We start from the raw sequence: 24,393 nt of genomic DNA, 5'->3' as shown, positions 1-24,393 counted from the left end.
CAATAATCTTAAGTCTTCCCAGGGTAAAATAATAATTGCCATGGAAAAGCAGCCAAGTACTCAAAGCTACAGCTATGGTCACCTTTTGATAAATATAATGTGAAATCATCAAGCAATACATTGTTTTTAAAAAATTAGTTAATTTTATGTTAAGATTCAACCAGTCAAATGAGTATATAGAATAATTTATCATAACACCTTTATAGTCCTTTCTGTATTACAGAAATCTCTTTTAAGTAATGCAAAGAAGGTGGATGGTTTCTCTTTCTCTTTTTTTTTTAGTTTCTAAATATAAATTCTTCAGAAGCCAGTAGATGGTTTCGCCCCATCAGGAGTCCAGCACATGCCTAGGTAGGCGATAGTGCTCGGCTTTGGGACGGAGCTTCTTTTCCTGTGGGTTGGCATACTTCCACTTGGAAGGGGACATTTTAAGCTTTTTTCTCTTTTTATCCGTGCACCATACCTTTTCACAGTATTCTTCTACTCTCTGGAAGTTGCTATAACCAATCAGCTGCAAGAATTCCTTGTACCAGGGTTTTGTTCCATGTGGGAGGCTGCTCTGAGCAGGACAAGGCATCTTGTGAGGTGCGTCCTCTTCGTAGTCTTTGTTAAACATTTCCTCCACTCTCTCCTCTTCCACAACCTCCAGGGTGATTTTACGGATTGTATGGACAAAACTATGTTCTACTGTCTGGCAAAAATAGGTCCCAGCATCCACTTTGCGTACGCTTAGGAAGAGTAAACCGAGGTCCATCTTAACCATTCTGTCATCTGTCTTCACCTGCAAGAACCAGAAAATCAATGGCACTGAAGTATTAGCCAGGACAAAAGAACGCCAACCTATAACCCTTTCCACTCTCTAGAATTTTTTCATTTTTGTTATCGTATAATGAAACCCTAAAAATCATATATATAATTATATATATTATATACCTATTATATGAGTATATTAACTATATTTATATAAATATATAAAAATTATGTATTTTATTTATACATTCATATTTTAATACATATATTTCTTTTATACTATATTTATATTGTTATACTATATATAAATATAATATAAATATGAGAAAGAGGTAAGTAATTACATCAGGTGTGTGTGTGTGTGTGTCCTGAATTTATTTATGTTGAGATCACTTCATATCAATGACTTTGAGGTCCATTTACATCAGTATTGTTAAGAGCAAACTGAGAGAGCTTTCTCCCAGTTCAGCATAGCACTCAAAGTTTGAGTGAAATGAAGATTTGTCAAATTTAATTTCTTTTGTAATGCCAGAACAAATGCCATTTCTCACATTATTAGTTCAGGGGTTCTTATGTTTCCCAGATCATAATGATCAAAGTACCTACAAGGACCTGTGTTGAGAGAGCTGGGATACCTATATTCTCTCTCCTTACCAAAAAAAAAAAAAAAAAAAATCCATCCACTCCATTTCACTATTTTTTGCTACTTATTTCATGACCATTTCTTTGAACTTATCTCATGGCAGTCTCCCCCAAATCCTTCTTCTTTCTGTTCCTGCTTTCACGCCCAACTTGATTCTGTTTCAGGACCTAGAGGGACTCCCATACGGCCGGCTCCTTCTCATCCCGAAAGGCTGAACTAAATGTCATTTCTTCAGGCTTCCTTCACACCCAATGTCAAAGTATCCTCCTTCCCTTAATACCGTCATTTCACCTGTTAACCTTTGTACACCCCAGCCTGCAACATTACCTGCAAATGCTTAACGGAAGTCCTGTAATAAGTTTTCTTTTACCTGGTATCTTTCTCCTTTATGTCAACATATGGGTAACTATTTTACTCTTCAAAGTCCACTCCCTTTTGCCATGCTCCTGACTGAGAACTTATTCAGACTCTATTGCTCCTCTGAGCAGGTAAGAATTGCTCAATGAACCAGATTCTGCCTTTCTGATTGTCTACCCCAAAGCAGCTTAATGTGGTGTTTCTCACTAGGGTTGGTGGAAGAGGAACACTTCTGGAGATGAATGAATTTTCTAGAAGGATTTCTTAATGTGTTTACTTTCATGATAATCAATATAAGTTAATAAACTTTATTTGGGATCCTGTGGAAGATCAGCCTCATTATGAGTGTTTGTGTTTATTCTGAACCATTTTTAAAGCTTGACTAGTTTCCAGCTGCTGAGAACAAAGGTAAATTTAATATGTTAATGATACATTCCAGCCATATGAAAACCAAACAACATCCCTACATACTAATGTACATAAAAAGTTTTGAAGTCACTTGAACAACGTGTGGGGGGATTGAGTCATCATATGGCACAAGGTGCTGTGGATAGATGTTTTACACACACACATACACACACATATGTGGTAGTCTGTATTCCAAAATATGTTCATGGAGATACCTTATTTCAGCGAAAAAAAGTCATCACATTAAATAAACATTTAAAGGATGCATATATTTATTTATATTTTATTTGTAAATTTATTTTCATTCTATATTTGAAAAAAAGCTATGAGCATAAAGAATGCATTTCTTGTTTCAGTCTTGTGAATATTTAATAAACATTCTAAGTTATGATGGCAGCCCAAGAAAATGTTTTACTTTTAAGGGCAGGTGGTGGGGGGAACCTATACAATACTAGAATCAAACCTTCCTCCTCACAACTGCCGCTGCTCTTGGCCCCTGAACTCTCCCCTTATTTCACACTTCCAGGTCTTATTCTGGTCTTAGTCTTTCTTTCCATTAGTTGAACTCCTTTCTGTTGTTGGGAACTCCACCCATCCATTACTTAAAAAAATTCCTTCTAGGCTTACATTTTCCCTTCTTAAATGAATACTTTCTTTACAGCCCACAAAAATCTTTTGTTTCTTTTTGTAACTCAATAGCATTCACATCTGTAGTATATAAGTTGGTATTTTTATTCCTCTTCAAATTATTTTTCTATACAATTTTTATCTCTTGAACCATATACTAAGTTTCATAATGGCAAAGGCCTATCTCCTAATCATTCTGAATATTCCACAGTGAGTGCTCAGAACACACTGAAAAACGAGAACATACTAATTAGTTCATAGTGCACAAACATGCAAAACAATGGGGTATACCAGTAAAGATACATCCAAAAGTTATTCACTTTTTCTAGGTAAGTTCAATAATGACTTGGATAGAAAGGAAACAAGCATGATTTCAAGAATGAAAGAGGAGGTCTGTGCTCCACAGATACACAGAAAAAACAGTTCCAGGATACTGTCTTCCCCTGAAAAGAATCTGCATACAAACATCATCATGAATATGATCCTCTGATCTCTCCCTACTACACCTCCTGTGAGAGTGAATAATACATGAGAAAACACGAAAGTCATCTAGCCTAGTTTCTGTCATAGAGCAAGCAGTCTATGAAAGTGTTTTGAAATAAAACAAAAAGCAAAAATAGAAATAAATACAAACTTTCATCACTGGATGAGAAATACTTTCTTGTTTTTTGTTTCCAAGTCTGGTATAAAAGGCAGGTGTTTCTTTCATAATCAGAAACCCAAGTTTGAGAAACTGCACTGTGTATAGATAAAGTCCAGACTGGTTCAAAAATGTGGAAGCACAACAATTACAATGGGAATTGTCCTACATCATTTATTTGCATGTTACAGACAGTGCCTGTCTTGGAATTTTGGTCTCCCCTCCTGGTTACAGTGAATCATAAATTCAGGAAAAGATGTTTTAACTCTTGAGTCTGGACAGCTGTACACTATGAAGGTTAAACTGCTTTGAAAGTTAAATATATCTTCCATGGCCTATGAATGCCTAAAAATAAAACATGACTTAGAAATTTGTATTTGAAGTCTTTCCACGATTTAATCTTTCCACTTTTGTTAACATGGATGCCTTCAACATCAAATCTTTATTACAGAATTGTTTTCATCCAGCTGTTCTGTCTGCAGACCAGATTTCCTTGGTCAAGAAGATGGTACATAATACATCATTTTATCAAATATTCTTATAGGCAACGTATAAAAACACAACATTTCTTACTGAAAATGGTTTTAATATTCTTAGCTATAAAGATTGATTCAGTATGTTTCATAATGTCAAATAAAAAAAGTAATTGAACAAAGAACCCTGCACATCTGGTAGCTAGTCAGGAGGAAGCAGTGATTTCCATGTGTATCTCCATATGATATGGTTCCACACTTTTTATAGGAAATGGACAGACACAGGCCTTGAATTGGTTAGTTCAGAATATATTTAACAACGAAATCAGTTTTAGTAAAGAAATAAAGACCAACAATTTTATATATTTGTTTGTTTATCTGGCCTCTTTCAATAAAAGAAAATTTGTTTGACTTACAGAAAATGTATCATATATTACAGTATAAAAATAAAATGTTCCTTTTATTAAAAACACTTTCCAATGTGAACTTGCTATATGACAGAGATGATTCCCCAAGAGAGACAGGATGAATTACTTAATAGCTCATTTGGGGAAACCTACCACACTATACAGAGAACAAGTAAAGTTGTATTTACTTCAGATTAAAGATCCAACTGGAGAAAACTTAAATCTAACACAAGAAGATGCTGGGAAGAAAGTTATCAAAAATAAGAACCCTACACTTTGAAAAATGTATTCAAAATATCAACTATATCAAACAAGTTTGGAATATTTATATTCAAGAATGGATTAATGTACACAGAAGATGCAAAGAATTCTTGAAAGTCAACAAAGAGAAATAAAAGATGGAATGGAAAAAGCATATAAATAGGCAATTCAGAGGAGAAACCCAAATGTTTAATAAGTATTACCTTACTAGTAATTTTAGGAATGCAAATTTAAACGAAATACTACATTATACCCAGAAGAAAGGCAAAAAATAGAAAATACCAAATATAGGTGAGGATATAGGGAAATGGGAACCCACATGAACTGCTTTGAGAGTGCAGATGGTGCAGAAATTCTGCAAAGCAAGCTGGCAATAGTTATAGAAATAAAAGATGTTGACAGATAATAATTTAGAAATTTTCACTCAGATATATAAGGGGTTACCTGCAGAGATGATCATTAAAGATATGGTAGTGAGAATTAACAACACTCTTGGTCCACTCGTAGGGGAATGGATCAATTAGGAGCAATGAATACACGCCATGGGATAAGCAGCCTTCAGAAACAATGAAACAGAGACACACACAGCAACAGTGATAAACCATACAAACATAGTGCTGAGTTTTAAAAAGTAGAAGCAGGGCTTCCCTGGTGGTGCAGTGGTTGAGAGTTCGCCTGCCGATGCAGGGGACGCGGGTTCGTGTCCCGGTCCGGGAGGATCCCACATGCCGCGGAGCGGCTGGGCCCGTGAGCCATGGCCGACGGGAGAGGCCACAGCAGTGAGAGGCCCACGTACCGGAAAAAAAAAAAAAAAAAAAAAAAAAAAGTAGAAGCAGAATAAGAGTTATAACACAATACATTTATTTTCTCAGCTCACGTACAGTAAAAATGTTACATACTTGTTCAATATACAAATGTAGTATTGGACTTATCCCAATCATTACAGTGGATGTACATGGGGAAGCAAGGATGAAAATGGAGGAAGTTGGTCTAGGAAAAATAAAGTCAAACAAGAGACGACATTTGTGTGGAATGATCATGACAATGTGCCATAAACTAAGCAGTATGATTAAATTATGCAACTGAAGTAAAAAATAAGAACCAAAAAGCAGAACAAACCAACAAAAACTTCAAATGTTTGTAATGATCATCCTGGTCTGGCAAACAATAAACTAAATTGTCTGTAACATCTGTTCATCCTCTAGTATACTATATATACTTTTAGAAATACTGTTTGAAAATAAGCAAACAGCAGTTTAAAAGTAATGTTTTGTTGAAAATTTCTATAGATAAGAATATCAGGGGACTTCCCTGGTGGTCCAGTGGTTAAGAATCCACGTTCCAATGCAGGGGATGTGCGTTCTATCCCTGGTCAGGGAACTAAGATCCCACATGCTGTGGGGCAACTAAGCCCATGCGCTGCAACCACTGAGCCCGAGTGCTCTAGAGCCTGCGTGCCACAATTAGAGAGCCTGCGTGCTGCAACTACTGAGCCCACGCGCTCTGGAGCCTGCAAGCCACAACTAGAAAGAAGCCCACATGCCACAACTAGAGAAGTCCGCTCACCGCAACAAAGAGCCCATGCGCCACAGCGAAGGATCCCGCGTGCCGTGACTAGGACCTGATGCAGCCAAATAAATAAAATTAAAAAAAAAAAAAGAATATCAGAATATCAGGATGATCAGGAAGAAGGGAATAAGAGGACAGAGGATGAAAGTAAAGATAATGTTTGAACACAAAACTGCAAACCATAAGGCACTGAACAGCTACTCTAATTGGAGTATAAATTCAAAACTAAATTTCCTAGTGACCAAAGGAAAGAGGAAAGTATGATAAATTCTGAGATCCAAGTGTCTCTAAAATATACTTTTAAAGTTACTTTCTGCATTACCATGTTACTTTGTTTAATCAGATGTCCAGAGTCAGACTGGTCTCAGTGGGATTAAACAGATCGGGATCTGATTCCATAGCTCTAGAAAGATATATGTTTAATTTTCAAAGGTGTTCAGCATTCTCTTGGAAAATTAACAGAAGAGAGTTCTACCTGAAACTCTAGATCCATTCTTATGATCACATAGCTGCTTTATATTTTCCCTTCATACAATAGAAACTGTCTTTGCCATTGCAATGGAAAAAATGAAATTAATAAGCTATATTGCTAATTACTCCAGAACTAAAATACAGGGAATACGACATTATAAAAACATGCTTGTCAAGGTTCAAAAATGTAGGTTTTGAATATTTACCTGTAAATAGTTGTTAGTTTAGAAAAAATGAGAACATTTTTTAACAGACTGAAGTAGAAACATCAAAACTACTAAACAGATGTTTCAAACGAGGCAAAGAGTTCACATACTTTAATGTTATGATAACAAGAAAAACAAATAATATTCACGTGAAACAAATCTGATGCTTTCAAAACATGTAAATAAAGACAGAAATGTAAACTTAGGCCTGTCACTGATCCCTGTCATGGATTAGCTAGCACTGGGGAAGGTCAAGAAAATATGAGTCATCTAGCAAACAAGATGGTACAATGAAGATAAGATTTTGCTTCAAAAGTTTCTGAGTTTTGATTACATAATGCAACTGCAACATTAAAAGATGTAATTTGTGTACTCCACTTTTCTTTCTTTTGTTTTTACAAGAGAAGCTGTCTCCATAATGCATTGAATCATCAATAAAATTACGCTTTCATGGAGACTGTACAAATTTAGCATAGATGCAATGAACTCTAAGTTATCTGAAAGGAACTGCTGACTGATAAGTTAACTATGCCTCTTAGATTTCTCAACAATATTTAAATAACTCTGATGAATTTATCCTACTCAGTAGGTGGTCTGAAGACGAAGTTAAGAAGTGACAAATTTTTGGTATAGAGTTTAAAAAGAGGGCTTCCCTGGTGGCACAGTGGTTGAGAGTCCGCCTGCCGATGCAGGGGACGTGGGTTCGTGCCACGGTCTGGGAAGATCACACATGCCGCGGAGCGCCTGGCCGCTGAGCCTGCGCTCCTCAATGGGAGAGGCCACAGCAGTGAGGCCCGTGTACCGCAAAAAAAAAAAAAAAAAAAAAAAAAGAATTGAGAGAGTAAAGTCAAATTGAAGTTGAAGTTTGGAGTTTTGCTGTCAACTTACATCCTCTCTTGAATTTTCTATAATAAACATGCACATTTGAGCATTATTTAAGCAGTCTATACAGTACATAAAATTGATACTTTATTTTTAAGACACAAACACACAAAAATAGTTTCCCTTAAGTAGAGAATCCCCAATGGAAAGGATCAACAAAGATCAAGGGGGAAATAAATCTTCCATGCTTACCAAGGGATAAATTATGATGATGGTCTTATAGACCAGCAGCTTACTGGCCTGCCTTATACCACTTCGGCATGGGCATGAAGAATATTTTACGTATTTTGGGATTGCTCTGAAACTTCCCCACTGGGGATTTATGAACTCCTTCCTAGAAGCCAACCTTGTTTACAGTGTCTTTGGGATGCACATTGGTTTTGTCAGTAAAGAATAAAATCCAAAAGAATACATTCCAAGAAAATATTCATTTTGTTTGGTTTTGTTGAAAACTCATTCCAATGGAATTATAGTGCTCAGCACAAAATGAGGGCTTGGTTTCTCATGAAAAGATATTTTGTCCAAAGTACAGAGGTACTTAATAAAGACTTTACTTGTATACGTTTTCATTTTGAGCTCTTTAATCAGAGGTCAACACATTTCCTGTAAAGGGCTATAAAGTAAAGATTTGGGGCTTCATATGTCATATGGTCTCTGTTATAACTACTCAACTTTGCAGTTATAGCATGAAAACAGTCATAGACACCAGGTAAACAAATGAGCGTGGCAGTTTTCAAATAAAATTTTATTTATAAACAAGGCTGAGGGCCAGATTTGGCCCGCAGGTTGTACTTTGCCAACTTCTGTTTTAAATTATTGTCAAGGTTCCAAAGACTATTCTATTTTCAGGTTAAAAATAATATACTCCAAACTTAAAACATTCAAAATGAGGATCATACTAACGTGAGCAGTTACACTAATCTGAGTAGCTTGAAGAAACTATGGCTTTCTTTGTCATGATAATATATATAAGTGAAAATTACACACAGTGAACTAATAAATATTTAAATCTAAGCAAATCAATGCATATTTCAATTTTTCCTCAATTACTTAGTTTTATTTCATTAAAAAAATTTTTTTAAACATTTTTTTTTGATGTGGACCATTTTTAAAGTCTTTATTGAATTTGTTACAAAATTGCTTCTATTTTACGTTTTGGTTTTTTGGCCCTGGCATGTGGGATCTTAGCTCCCTGCCCAGTGATTGAACCCGTACCCCCTGCATTGGAAGGCAGTCTTAACCACTGGACTGCCAGGGTAGTTCCTCAATTACTTAGTTTTAAAATACAGTGCTCATGCATTTTAGAGAAAGAGAAATACATAGAGAAATAATGCAATTTTCCAATCACATGCCTTAACAAGTGTGGATGCCTTTCCTTTGGGATGTTACTCAGGATTAAATTTTTGCAATTATTTTGGAGGCTTGTAAATTCAAATACATCAAACTGCAGAAATTGAGACTTCATAAACTAGGGTATATCATTTTGGGGTGTTTTAGTTGTGTTTCTAACAGTTTTGTCCTTTGCAATCACACAAACATACTTTATACCTCCTTCATAAAAGGAAGATTTTGAGCTGTATCCCAAATTAAAATTATATGTAGAAATATATACGGCCACCTAATTTAAACAATTATAGAAGGCCTATGGAACAGCTAAACTAGGATTCTGTAAATGAAGTTACACTTATCCACACACATAAAATCTTTCTTTTCTTTTCTCCTCAGTTCAGAGAATGAGGGTTCTTCCTCTTCCTTCTTAGAATCCACCCTGTCACTTCTGTAATGATATTCTCTCCCATACTCTTCATCTTGCTTCATCAATTAACTGCACATTTTCTTCTTCATGGCTACTTCCCTTCAACCTCTAAAACATGACCAAGTCACTGTTTTTCTTAAGCCGAAAAAGCAAAGCAGAAGTTCTTTCAACTCTCATCTCCTATTGTTGACCTCTCTCAAACTTCTCACCTAAACCTTTAGGTCGAGAACACTATACGAACTGTTTCTAATCCTACACAGCCCTGTGTATCAGCGTCACTTCACCTGTTGCTAGATGGCTCCTGGCTTAACCAGTCTACTGAACGTTCTCACTAGAGCCTGGGCACTTATTTCCTGAATTTTTCAACGGGTGCTGTTTGTTACTTTGTCCTTATCCAATTCCTTTTCTGTGAGTTCTACTATACCACATCTCCAACTGCACCATCTCTACTTCCTCAAGCTATACTACTCTAGTGGTACTTACCATTTGTGTACTTTGCATCAGTTACTTAATTTTATCTCTGTAATGCACATAGTAATACTAACGACCACAGAGAAATGTTGTAAATTTTAAAAAAGTTACTACACATGAAGCACTTAGAACAGTACAGGGCACACAGTAAGCACTAAATGAATGTTAACTATAATTATGACTTGTTTCTCTAACGATTTTACTCTTCATCTTTTAGAGTTTTTTCTTCTCCTATTTTTTCCTTATATGTGCATTTTCCCCTTGCTTCTAGCTTTAGTTCACAATGCTTTTTATTTACTCCAAGCCTCCAAGGCAGGCTATGGCAGTTAGAGGCACCAATGCAGTGTAACAAAGGGCCTAGGTTTAAAACCAGAATATCTGGCTCAAATTCAGACTGATTTCACAAGCTATGTGATATTATGCAAGTAACTCAATCTCTGTGCTTCAGTTTCTTTATCTATAAAGTGGGGACAATAATTCTATCTATTTCATAAGGCTGTTGCAATGATTAAAAGTATTACTAGGGCTTCCCTGGTGGCGCAGTGGTTGAGAATCCGCCTGCTGATGCAGGAGACACGGGTTCGTGCCCCGGTCTGGGAAGATCCCACGTGCCGCGGAGCGGCTGGGCCCGTGAGCCATGGCCGCTGAGCCTGCGCGTCCGGAGCCTGTGCTCCGCAACGGGAGAGGCCACAACAGTGGGAGGCCCGCGTACCACAAAAAAAAAAAAAAAAAAAAAAAAAAAGTATTACTATAGGTAACATTCTTAGGACAGTGCCTGGCACACAGTAAGCCATATTTAAGTATAGATGCTTGCTATATTATTCTTACTTTTATTATCTCCATGAATTTACCGCCTCTTTGCTAATGTCTCTCACACATCTCTTGCCATTCCAAATCTTTCCTTTGGGCTTTATATTCCCAGGCATGCATATACCAGAAGGACAGCTCGGTCCGCATGCTTTACAGGAGCCCCAATTCAGTATGGCCAAAATCAAACTCTTCCTTTCCTCCCTGTATTCTTGGAATCACATCACTGCACCATCAACCACACAAACACCCAAACCGGGAACATATGAATCACTTTTGATCATTTCTCTTTTATCTCAAATATCAAATGCACTCAATGTTATCTCATAAAAATTAAAATCTGTCTTCTCCCTTCCTACTACCACTGTTTAGTTTGATCAAAACTCTTTCATTTGACCATTGAAATACCTTCTTAAATGGTCTCCTTGACATCTTGCTTATCCTCCAAGCTGGTAAGCCAGTTTCCTAGAGTAATGTGTCTAAACAGTTTGTCTCAGGCATTCCCATTGGCTTATAGATAAAGTGAAATGGTTCCTTGGTGGATCTACTCATTTTTGCATCCTCATGTCCTCCACAGATCTACACTGACCGTATTGTCTGTCATCTCCAGCACATATGATTACACCACTCTTTCTGCTAGCTGGCTTCTATTTATCCATTAAAACACAGCTCAAATGTCACCTCTGCCTTGGATCTTTTCCTAAGTGTCCACAGTGCCACGTCCACACCTGACCTGTCGGTGGAGACAATTTTCTTTTCCCATGGTTTCATACTACGTTGTAATGAACGCAATATATTATAACTGTCTGTTCACATTACTGTATTCACTGTAAGTCTATAGGCTTTGAAAAGGCTAAGGCTATGATTTGTTCATCACCTATTAAGGTACGCTCTGAATGAATATTTATTGAATTCAAAACACTAATTTTAGACACTTGGGGAGGAGAACAGAAGGTTGAAAATGCATTCCATCTGAGATATTAAATATAGTAAACAGCCTTCATAATTTTCAATAATACTGAAGAATATATGTGAAGCTCTTGCTCTTATGTGTATGAGGCGGCCACTTGGCCATCCTTTGACTTTGTAGGGGACGGGCACACTGACAATTAATGTTGTGCCATTGAACATAATGATGTATGTCCGTATCATCCCTGCTTCTACCTTTATCTCCACACCCACGTGCTACAATAAAGTCTGAATACAATAACCAAAGTCATCTTTTTAAAACCGAATTTTGATCATGTCATAGCTCTCCTGAAAACTACCCAATGGCTTTCTATTTAATTCAGAGCAAAAACTAAAGCCCTTTATAAGGGCCTACAAATCCCTGCATGAGCTGGACCTTTACCTCACTTTTTGACTCAGTTTATTAGTTTCCCTATTGCTCTGTCTCCTCCAGCCACGTTGTCCTCCACTCTGATGTTCTAATATATCAGGTGCCCTCCTGATGAAACAGGGCTGTTGCACCTGCTGTTCTCACTGTCCAGAAAGCCATTATCCAACACTGTTACATGGCGTATTACCTCACCTCTGTCAAGTCATTTCCAAATGTCACTTTGTTGGTGAACTTCTTAGTAAGGCCTTCCATGACCACCCGTTTAATATTGCAACCTTTCCCTGCAAGTAATCTCTCTTGTATTTTTCTCCTTACCATCATCTGATACATTAAATAATGTTCTTATTTAGTCATATTATTTTTATTACTATCTTTCTCTGTTCTCCAGAGTACAAGTTTTACAAAAGCAGGACATAATAGATGCTCACTAAATAAGTTTCAAATAAATTAATAAAGTGTTATTTTAGTTAAAACCCAAGAAAATGAGGTAGAGTGCCAACAAAGCTGAAGCAGCATGCTCCACTAAACTCTGATGGAAAAAAATATAGATATATACATATATATGTACATATATATACACACACACACACACATATATATATCTGACAACAGGAGCATTTTTCAGAAATCAAATTCCAGAACTTCTGCAGTGAACAGTTTTCCATTTGCCCCATGCTTGTCCCAGAGCATGTGAAACTGTATTTAGAATTCTGATTTCAGAAGATGGTGTGATTTAGTAGAAAGAACTAAGAGACCTGGATTTGAATCTACCTCACTAGCTATGAGTAACCAGGAAAGTGATTAAACATTCTATGTCTCAATGATCTCATCTATAAATACATTTTTAAGAATAAAATGGTACATTTTTTAAAACGCAGATAGCAAATTCCTAGTTACTTGGCTGATGAATAAATGTGAAGCAGCTCAGCTTGGGAGGCAGAAATACCTGAGTTCAAACCTTGGGTCTGTAACTGACTTTATGAGCTCTACCTCTTTGAGTTTTAGTTTCTGCATTTGTAAGATGAGGATTCTTATGCCTAAGGTGCAGCTGGGAGATCCAAGAATAATAAGGTAAGGCGCCTACCCCAGTTCCTGTATACAGCAGATGCACATTAAAGAACAGCCTCATCTCCCAAGTCCCTTCTATGAAGGCTTCTCCCCCAGGATGTCATAATCACATTGCACACCACAATTAACCAGGTCATCAAGCCAAGGGAAAATGCTCCCTTATGAAGTACTTATAAATTACTTATAAATTAGGCTTTCCATAAACATTTCTGGAATTAATAAAATGTACATACATTTCATATGTGTTATTTAAGGAAGCAAGAAACTATAAGTGCATATTCGAGAGAATTGCAGTGATCCAGTTTAGAAACCAGATACCTGAATTGCTAAAAGCTTTCTAGAAATTTGGTTATGGAGCATTTCTACATATTAATTGGAGCAAAAATGTCATCCACCTGAATACATGATTTCTGGACAGCTCAGGAGAGTTGAGGGTGGATCTGTAAGTGGATTCCAGACTCAAAAATAGCAGTTCAATAAAAGGATACGACAATCAAAATTTTTCAGAAAGGCTATGGTCTGACCATGGCTTGTAGCATCCAGGATGAGCCTTGACGGCCATTGTCAGGGATATTCTAAAAAAGCACACCCAAATGAGTTAAGAATTGGACTAGGTGAACTTAAACATCCTTTGCAATGGTCAAGATTTGATAATAAAATTATCTTATATGTCTTATAGTAACTACAATAAATGCAAAAATGGTCCAAACTCTAAACGCTAAAAAAAACTCTAAACAGACCCTAAGAAACTCTGAAAGAATACACACGTAAAGTCATTTTGTTTTGTGTACACAGCATGCACATTTAGCTTTTGAGGAAGTCAGCAACTGTGTGTTTTGTTTTGTTTTAGATTGTGAATAAATCAATATATATTGTTATGTCTATAGAAATCAAGCACTACCTGATTATGATACAACTTGTCATGCATAGAGTAAACTCAAAATTTCCAGTAAATATACCAGGGAAATTTGAATGTAGTTGAAAATAGGGACTAAAATTTGGGGAAAAAGAAGTAGATTATATTAATATGATAAAGAAACTTAAAATTGAACACTACTGGATGCAGCATGTCAAAGTGATTTGGTAGTTTTCCAAATGAGGCAGATTACAGTGAGTTCCAAATCAGAAACAGAACATACTGAGTGAAGAAAACTACTGACGAAAGAATTACTTCTCTGTCTTCTGAAGCCATTCAACTGGAAGAGGAACTATAGAATATTCCCAGGTCCTCTCCTGCCAAGTCAGTTACAATGGAATTTAAAAACCAGTTTTATCTCAGATTTGTGCAATGGAAAATACTTCAGTTACTAAATCAATAATTTATTTCAGTGCAATGTACTGTAACTTTTTTGGACATGTATTTATTGTTATGATGTCATGAAAATTTAGGAGAATTTTCCTCTCCTGATTGCCTTTCTATATTATCTCTAATAGCCTTTGTTAAGTTGAGGTATCATCTTCCTCTCTAATAGCTATCCCAGGAACCTGGGATATAGAAATTTAGTCATCTCCCAGAATGTACTTTATGATTCTCGACCAAAAACATGTTGCATTTTTAGTTTCACAAGAGGCTAGGTTAAAAAAAAAGGCATAAAATGTAATTGTACTCTACACGTAGAATCAGTCATTTAAACTTCCGATGACAAAGGTTTCATCTCCAGTGTCAAAATGAGGTACAGACTTTCCTGACTCACTATCTTATGAGTACCTATTAGCTGTCCTCTGTGTCCTAAGGCAGGTCTCTAGAATTTCTTCCCCTTATTCAACTTGTACCCCTCTCTTTACTAAGGCCGATTTCCCCAGTATTCACCAAGTCTATCACCCTTTAATATAACCAAATTTTCTTCTATTTTCTATTTTTATAATTCCATTTTTGTAAAAGTTAAGTTCAACGCCCACATCAACAATGCTTTATCTGCCTTCCCTAAGCTTTATCTGCTTCACACCCTTGACCCCTCCCTACATAAAACCAGGTCCCTAGACCCGCATGCATCTCTACAGTGTTTGCCACCAGACTATTCTGTATGTGTGCTTTAAATGCTGCCTAGTCTTCCATCTGTAAAAGCAGCCCAACTCGTTCCTCTCTCGTTAGTTAGATAATTATAGAAATATAATCTCCGCCACTAAACCTGCTTAGAAGGATAAAAGAGCTGATGCCTTTTTTTTTGGACAACAGTGGAACCCCTGAGTTGATGTCTCACATATGATTTAATAGCTTTATCAACAACTGGTTTAATGTCGCTGCTACTGTTGTTTCAATTCTATTATCCATGTGTCTAAGATATATGTGATAATGGTGTTTAATTTCGCTGTTTTTCTAAAACATTGCCTTGGGTGATACAATTTGAGACTATAATTTTACAACATGACACTAAAATCATGAAGCCGAAAAAACCTCCTAAGTTAAAATCTAATTCTAGGTTCCAAATTTTATCTATACATACATACATAATTTATTTATATGTCTATAAATATAGATGTATATAAAAATCTACATGTATATGTATTTTAAAACCTTTATATATACATATATACATATACCTATACATATATACATATATATTTATATGTATATAAATCACACATAATTTTAAAAAACCCCACTTTTAAAATGACAGGTACAGCACAATAGATTGTTTAATTATTAAGTACCCAAATAAAGCATCATCTATTTACTGATGGCACACTGTATGCAAGACACCACGGTGTGAATGTGCAGCTATGAATTACCTCCTCTTTTCTTGTGTCGTGTCCTTTCTGCACAAACCAGATAACTTTTGCTTGTAAAGATCGCGGGGTACATTCCAGCAAAGTACTGTTGTTCTCTATGCCATAGGCCAATCGCTCCTCAGTCTTATCCAAAACATCCCCTGTAACATAAATGTTAACATCAGCCTTGAGACTTTGATTTTACTGGTAAACAATATTTTTTAAAAGATTCTTTATTCAGACCCCTATAGCAAAGTGAATAACTTTTATTACTCATTGTTAATTTCTATACAGGAGTTATTTAGGGAGAGTAGCATACCAAAATCTAGGCATGAAAAAGGCACAGCAAGCTATGGAGTGAGACAGAAAGAAGTAACTGGGAGTTTGGTTCCAAAGGATGTAACAGATCAGTAAGAAGGTGCATCAGTGTTAAATTCATGGAAAATCAGTGGCAACATCCACTGATAAAGCGGGCAAGAGAAGGTGAGCACCAAACAATTAAGCAAGGCATAGAACTAAAATTCATGATTACAACCAAAAGCAGAAAGCAGAAATCAAGGAGATATGGCACTACATAAACACAAGTGTGAGCGTTATCTTGACAATGGACTGCACTTATCCAGATACGGGGCTCCTGAAGGAAGAAAAGAGTACGAAACTGAACTAAGGACTTTGTGAACCAGAGCTTCTTGATTATAATCTGTATTTTGGCCCAGAAAGGCTCTCACTGAACTTGAACTCAAATGGGCATAGAGGCAAGTATACCTAACTGCAGTTTGGAATAAAAGCAAGTGGATTTATTCTTTGTTGTTTTAATCAAGATCAAATTCAATACTAGATCCCAGGATATTTTTTCTTTGTCTGAGTCCCCCTTGCATTCAAAACTGACCCCTAAATCTCCCTAAAACTATAATGCCACCTTTCTCTAGCTAATATTCTCAGAGGCTTACATCTTGCATTAAATCCTGAATCAGCCTGGGGTCTAGGAAACTGATCCCGGACCACAATCTCTAGATCTGTGTATAAATATCTCTGGTCTCCCAATCATGGTGCCCCTTCCCCCTGCTGCTTCCTGGTGAGCGCAGCCTGTGCACCAACCACCATCATGGTGTAAAGAGTCAGGACGGTGTTTTTCTGTCTTGTCTGACTTCTTTACATTTGTCTACAGCTGAAATTTTCTCTCTTCCTTTACACATTGGACCACCTACCACCTTTCATCAGAAACCCAGTGAAAGAGTCGAAGTTTTTCACTTTATTCTATCCAAAGCTTAGTAGGTGACTTGATTCAAGTTAGATCACTCTTGATAAAATTACTGCAAGTTATAAAAACACGGTGAAGATATTCCCAGGGTTGAACTGGTGAAATACATCCTGCAAATCACTACGGCATCTGCCACCTAAAGTATGCAGCAGTTTCGTTCTAGGAGTCCCCTTTTTGAATTCTAACAGTAAAGGTTGGTGGGTAGATAAAATGTTTTCCTAATTAGGAAAGATTATATATCAAATGCACAAAATCTTAACTACATGGAAAAACAGAATACTTTCAGGAACATTGTTCTAGTGTGTATCAATCACACAGAAAACAAGGACCCTGTTTAAGAAGTTGGCAGTTTATCTTCAATGCACACTGTAGGAAACCCACGGCAATCGGTTTTCTATGGATTACCGACAAACTGCTGTCCAAAGCACTGCTGAGCTGCATTTCCATGCCGAACATCTTGTCTGCGGAACCGCCTGAAAGTAAGTAAATGCATTTAGGAGATGTTCAGATTTCAATTTTCCAGACTTTAAAAGATAGCCAACAGCATTAAAGTTTCAAGTAGTATTCTGCTACTGAAAAAATTGATCAGTCATACAAAACCAGGATAAAATCCAAGTTTCATAGTTTTCCATATTTCCACTGAATGCTATTCAATGGATAAGATCTACAGAAAACTGTTTTTTAAATCGTCACATGAGCTTGATTATAATTTAAGAAGGTTCTCTTTACATTTCATTAAGAATTTAGTTAAACAAGTAGTCTTCTAGTTCAAAATGAGTGTCTTGGGTGGTAAAGAATGTGTGCAGAGAAAGACAGTGGGATTTGAAGCAGACTACGTGAGTAAAAATGCATAAAATTCCTAACTACATTAAAGTGCATTAAGTAAAGGTACTTGGATCCAAATATTTTGTTCTACAGCCATCATGATCAATATGATTGCTAATAAAAATAAACTAATAATATACTCAATTTACTTTTATTCAGTTATAACGTTTAGAAAGTATATGCCTCTATTGACTGTGATGGTGCATTTACCTATTTAACAGGATGTCTTACATATAGTAGAACTCAAGAAATATTGTATTTCTCCTCAATTTGCCTCTAATAGGCAAATATGCTTCTAGTATATTTTCATGTTTTATAGTTCGCTTAGACATATAATTGACAAATGACAATATTCTTTATCCATGGAAAAAGAATTCTAGAATATATACCATGTTTCAAATTTGTAAGCATTGTTCTCAGGAATTAAACAATGGAAATTATCATTATTAGTACTGGGAAGCTAAAATCAAGATCTTTAGCATAGTAATTCAGATTGGAGATAAAAACAGAAGTATTACAATAAAGGGAGAAAATACTACTTGCTTCTCTAAATCATGGCATATCTTCAAGACTGAGGGAAAACCAGAAGGCAAAACAGGAGTTTTACCCCAGAGGGAAATGGGTGAGACTTCCAGAGTGATAAAGAGATGCTTTAACCATATGCAGTGATAAAATTTGGAAAAGGGAACCAGATTCAAATCCCAAAATTCCACCATTCATGTGCTGCATGAACTTATACATATCCCTTGCCTTTCCTGATTCTGTGTGTCCTCCTTCGTAAAATAAAGTTGGGCTAACTGATCCCTAAATTCCAGTCTCAATTTTTTTTTTCATTCTAGGTTTTCCTCAAGGTCACCAAATAGTGATACTGGAACGTTATTTCAAGAGGTGGAGTGCTTCCTCACACATGAGTTCATATCCTAGTTAAGAACGCAATACTTAAAAAACCATTTAAGTATTTCCCTATATTGAAAGCTAGGAGAGATGAATATTTCCAATCGATTTTTAGGATTATGACCTGTGTGCAAAAGCATGTTTAAAAAAAGATAGATTGTTGATTAGCAAACCTTACCTAAAGACCTGAGGTTTTAGAAAGTTAAGATTAAAACTGCCACATGGATCATTCTACTGAGCGAAACTAAAAATAAACATTGACAGAAGAGTAAGGAGCAAAATTTAAAAGTTTTAGGCCTCCATATTATTTTATACTAGCGTTAACATCTATTATACAACTGATAGCAGCTCTAGATGAGAATAAAAGGCTGTTGTTAATTCCTCACTTCATTGAGTATTGCTTTGGTATTGGGAATCCCAAGCCTGCTAAGCAATAATGAATAATGGAGCAGGAATAAATCAATGAAATGGGAAATAGGTTCCACTTTGCAGAAATGATATTGTATCATATTTATTATACAGATGATGTGAGAATAAAGGGAACTACAATCAGCTAATACTAGGTAAGCATTGTGAATAGGTGTACAAAAATTTTGTTTAAAATCACTGGAAACATGCATTTAAAAGGAAAGATATCACATTCTCCAACAAAGCTTCAGTTCATTTTATACTATCCTAAAATAGCTGTTCTTTACTTCAGCATTTAAAAAAGACTGCATTAGGGATTCCCTGGTGGCGCAGTGGTTGAGAGTCTGCCTGCCGATGCAGGGGACACGGGTTCGTGCCCCGGTCTGGGAAGATCCCACATGCCTCAGAGCGGCTGGGCCCGTGAGCCATGGCCGCTGAGCCTGCGCGTCCAGAGCCTGTGCTCCGCGGCGGGAGAGGCCACAACAGTGAGAGGCCCACGTACCGCAAAAAAAGAAAACCAAAACAAACAAACAAACAAACAAAAACAAAAAATAAAAAAGAGTGTATTAAAAGCAGGAGTTTTAGAAAGGTTAAGCAAAGTTGTCGTTTATTCTCAAAGTAGCACATTTTTCTTATATCTCTTGCCTCTTGGAAACTTCTAAAGAGGATGCTGGAAATAGACAGAATACAAGAGCAAGGCGGAAGAAAGAGACCTAGCTCTAGAAATTATAGTGTATTTTGGAAGACTATTTTAAACAAGTGGTTTGAATTGTGAATTGACTCATTTTCACTCCGTGAACAGAAGAGTATTTATTTTAATGACCAGTTTTCAATTTCTGCTGCTAGTCACATCTGAAACAAAAATGATCTGCTATAAAAGCAAACTATTTTCCCTTTATGTCCTGGAACTTATCCAAAAAGTTCTCCTCCAGGGGTGGGTGACGGTTCACAAGAGTGACGCTGCTGGAAGATCTGCATTACATGTCACTGAACTGAACTAATTCACTTATGAGTATGGCTCCTGACTCCAGCATCTCACTCCTTCCTGTCTGTGATTTTGCCCATTCATTTAACATTTTCTAAATAACTCTTTTTGTCCACCCTTTTAAATACTATCTTACAAACTTGTGCATGTACAATCTTACAAGATGCACTGTATACCAAGACATACTTGGCTATGGAAACCGCTCAGTTAAAATTCTTCATCACTCTTGCATGCCTAATACAAAACCTTGCTATTCGGAAGTATTTGATGCAAGGCTTGTAAACATATTGATTGTTGCTAAAAACAATAGGATAAATAATATTGTTACTTTTGGTAAAACTACCTTTCTGCCCTTAGATCCTACCACTTCACTCCTAACCTATGGAACTACACGGCTTTCCCAGAACATTCTGTGCCTCTGTACAAACAATTAATTCTCTTTAGCTGGAGTCTCCTTATATCTCTGCCTTCAAGACTGAGCTCAAAGGTTGGGTTCTTTTGAGAATTAAATAATGTGTTATGTGTATTGCACTTAGTCCAGTACCTTACACATATTAAGTGCTCAGTGGTGAGCTATCATCCTTATTTACAATTCCATTCTCCACTTCAGGTTCTGATTTCCTACAGACAGGGGGCTGTGATTGTTTCTTCATACCCCTTGAACACAGTACAGAAACTGGTTTAATGAGTGAATAAATCATAAAACAATATTTTCAATTAATAACATGGCTATATTCCTCAAGAATTGCTTTCAAATATCAATAAGCATTTGTACAAAATCAATTAACTCACTCAATTCTTTAATACAGTTGGTAAATTATTTAGTTCACAAATGTCCTCTCAAAGCATCTTTTTACTATCTGCTTAGTATATGTTTAAACATCCAATGGAATGTTAACTTAACTTAGGTCAAATTAACAAAAATTTGAATTAGTGACTAAGTTTTTAAAAAAATGAGATTCTACTATACATGTAAACTTAGAAAAATAACAACTGTATTAAATTAGATTAAATTAGATTTTGAAAAAGGTTTAAAGGAAAGTAGGCCAAAGTGAAAGAGCAAGAGTAAATGAAATTAATAAGAGTTGCTTTTCAGTAGGGAAACTGTATATGAGTCTATATTTTTGCTTTATATTATCTTTAGTCACTTTATCAAGTGAAAAAGATAATTGCTTATTCTATAATAAAAATGTTTTCCCTTATTTTTCTCCCCAAAGAATGCACAATTTCTTCTGACCTGAGTGAAGATCCTTATTCTTTAAAATACTTTCTGTACCTCAAGGTCTCCTGTTCAAAGAATCCCAGGATTTACCTTCTCTAACAAGTGGCAATGACCCCACTGAATTGTAGATATTAGAGTTTGGAGGCCTTTAAGTACCTTTCATTTGTGTTGAATTAAATCACACATTTCATTAATTATACAGGTCATGCATTTGCCTAGGAGTTAAAATATTCACTTTCAAAATGAAATAAATGAAGACCAGCTGGTCGAGAGGACACAGGGCAAATGCAGGATGTATTTTAGAATTTATTTATTTATCTTCCTTTTAAGTCTTCGAATTCCTCACGTGTGGGGTGGCCAGCCATTTCCACATTTTACGTTTATCTAAACTGGTTTCATGTCTTGCAGCAAAAGTTTCAGGAGAGGGAAGAGTTGATTCAAACCCGGAGGAAAAATAAAACCCCAGCAGCCTGCTCAGCCCAGTCTCTACACAATAATTAATGGGAGTTATTTTTCAGTAAAATGTGGAGTTTTCACAACTTATATTATGAACAAAATAGGGCTATGATGATTAGGAGGTTGGAATTAATGTATAAACATTACTATATATAAAATAGATAATCAACAAGGACCTACTGCATAGCACAGGGAACTCTACTCAATACTCTGTAATAACCTGTATGGGAAAGGAATCTGAAAAAGAATAGATATACCTAAAGTCTATGTACACCTGAATCAAGTTGCTGTACACCTGAAATAAACACAACATTGTAAATCAACTATACTCCAATATAAAAACAACAAAATAGTTACTTTGGAATAAATGGAAAATCACTAAAAAGAAACAAACAAGCAAAAAAAAACCACGGTTATTTTCATGGAATGGGTACAAAAAGAGAAGAATATAGTGTTAGGTTTGTTTCTCTAAATAAGGGAAAGATTCCATGGAAGACTCTGTCTCACCGTTTTGCATGTGTGCCTGTTGGGTAATACCGGGAGCAGGATATGCCATCCCAGGCGCAGTAAGGGTCTCGAGCTAGGCAGCAGTCTGCACAAGCACTTCCATACATGTCACACTGATGGAATCTGACTTGGGCCACGGTAGAAGCAGATCCAATATAGAGCTGTTGCTACAGACATCAAGGAAGAGAGAGGCCACTAGTAGAAATAGACAGAATTCTCACTGAGCTCTTACACCTGGATTTTCACATTCCTACACAATCGCCTCTGTGGATACTCACTTAAATGAATGTAGTTACTCAAGACAGATAATGGAACACTGATACTTTCATTTTCTCCAAGATCTGAAATACTTTTACAGGCTTCGATGCATTAGTAATAAAATTGCTAGAGCAAGGCTGACAAAAATCTCAAGAAGTTGACTATTTTATTCATTATCTAAGTAGAGTCTTTCCTCATCTAACATTGTAGGTCTTTTTAAAAGATCTATAGGAATGTCCAGTAGGAGACTGGAAAAGTAAATGGTCTTTTTTGCATTTTTAATTGAGATACAACTGACATATAACATTATATTAGTTTCAGCTGTAAAACATAATAATTCGATATTTGTATATATTGTGAAATGATCACAATCAGTCTAGTTGACCGCCCTCATCACACACTACAAATCTACAAATTTTTTTTGTGATGAAAACTTTTAAGATCTACTCTCTTAGCAGCTTTCAAATACACAATACAGTATTGTTAACTATAATCACCAAGCTGTACATTATATCACCGGGACTTACCTATTTTACAAGTAAAAGTTTGTACCTTTTGATAACCTTCACCCATTTCACCCAGCCCCTGCCTTTGGTAACTACCAATCTGCTCTCTGTATCTACGAGCTTGTTTTTGCTGCTGCTGTTGTTGTTTGCCAATAGTTCACATATAAGTGAGATTATATGGTATTTGTCTTTCTGACTTATTTCACTTAGCATAATGCCTTCAAGGTTTATTCATGTTGTCACAAATGGGAGGATTTCTTCCTTTTTTATGGCTGAATAATACTCCATTGTGTGTGTATATATGTGTGTGTATGTGTGTGTGTGTATAATTTATTTATCCAGTCATTCATAGGTGGACACTTAGTTCATTTCCATGTCTTGGCTATTGTAAACAATCCTTCAATGAACATGGGGGTGCATATACCTTCTTGAGTTAGTGTTTTTGTTTCCTTTGGATAAATACCCAGAGGTAGAATTGCTAGATCATATGGCAGTTCTATTTTTAATTTTTTGAGGAACTTCCATACTGTTTTCCATAGTGGCTGCACCAATTTACATTCCCATCAACAGCGAACATTGACACATAACATGTAGAAAAGTGATGTAGATATATATAGAATGATGTGGAATAAACTGTAAGATGTGTTATTAAGTAAAAAGTAGAAGTAGCAGAACAATCAACATCACATGTTCCCATTTGTCTAAACATAAAAGGTTATTTATAAATAAACGCAATATATGCAACAACTACTTCTGAAGAAATTTACACCAGAAGCTGGTTCCAGTAAAGTAGAAAAGAGGTCTGTGTTTCATTGTATACTCTTTTGTATTACCATCATTACCATTGTTTTTTTGCAAAAACATTACCAAAAAAAATCATGGAATAAGGTCCTATCATGGTTATAGAGGTAAACTTACTCTTGTCAACCTTTCTAAAAACAGAAAATGAAGAAATCTATTACCTGTAAACCACTATGTATTTTTGTCAGAATAAAACTGTAACTTGTTAATATATAAGCACACATACTTAAGCTTTCTATCCTTTGACCTTATCTGATATGTAGAACACACACACACACACACACACACAAACGCACACAACTTACTCTCTTTGATGAAATCTCCATAGAAATAATAGGAACTGGATCCTGAAAAATTAAAAAAATACGTTTTCTTTTTAGGAATAAAAATATAGAAACATACCTTAGTGTGGTTATAAATTACCTG

At 36.0% G+C, this 24,393-nt stretch overlaps 1 protein-coding gene across 1 annotated transcript in view; it reads right to left on the bottom strand.

Moving 5' to 3' along the window:
- Positions 1–255: 255 nt before the first annotated feature.
- Positions 256–24,393, bottom strand: part of SEMA3E (semaphorin 3E) — a 272,918-nt gene continuing 248,780 nt past the window's right edge. Inside the window, exons 13-17 of the mRNA XM_007108525.3 lie at positions 24,273–24,314; positions 22,403–22,569; positions 17,511–17,578; positions 15,866–16,005; positions 256–781 (exon numbers count right to left, since the gene is read on the bottom strand). Of these exons, the coding sequence (XP_007108587.1) occupies positions 329–781; positions 15,866–16,005; positions 17,511–17,578; positions 22,403–22,569; positions 24,273–24,314 (870 nt within the window). The 3' untranslated portion in view covers positions 256–328. The remainder of the gene's footprint in view (positions 782–15,865; positions 16,006–17,510; positions 17,579–22,402; positions 22,570–24,272; positions 24,315–24,393) is intronic.

This window comes from Physeter macrocephalus, chromosome 5 (genome assembly GCF_002837175.3).
Source record: "Physeter macrocephalus isolate SW-GA chromosome 5, ASM283717v5, whole genome shotgun sequence".
Taxonomy (NCBI): Eukaryota; Metazoa; Chordata; class Mammalia; order Artiodactyla; family Physeteridae; genus Physeter; species Physeter macrocephalus.
The sequence above is the reverse complement of the archived record's forward strand: the minus strand, read 5'-3'. Positions and strand labels throughout refer to the sequence as shown.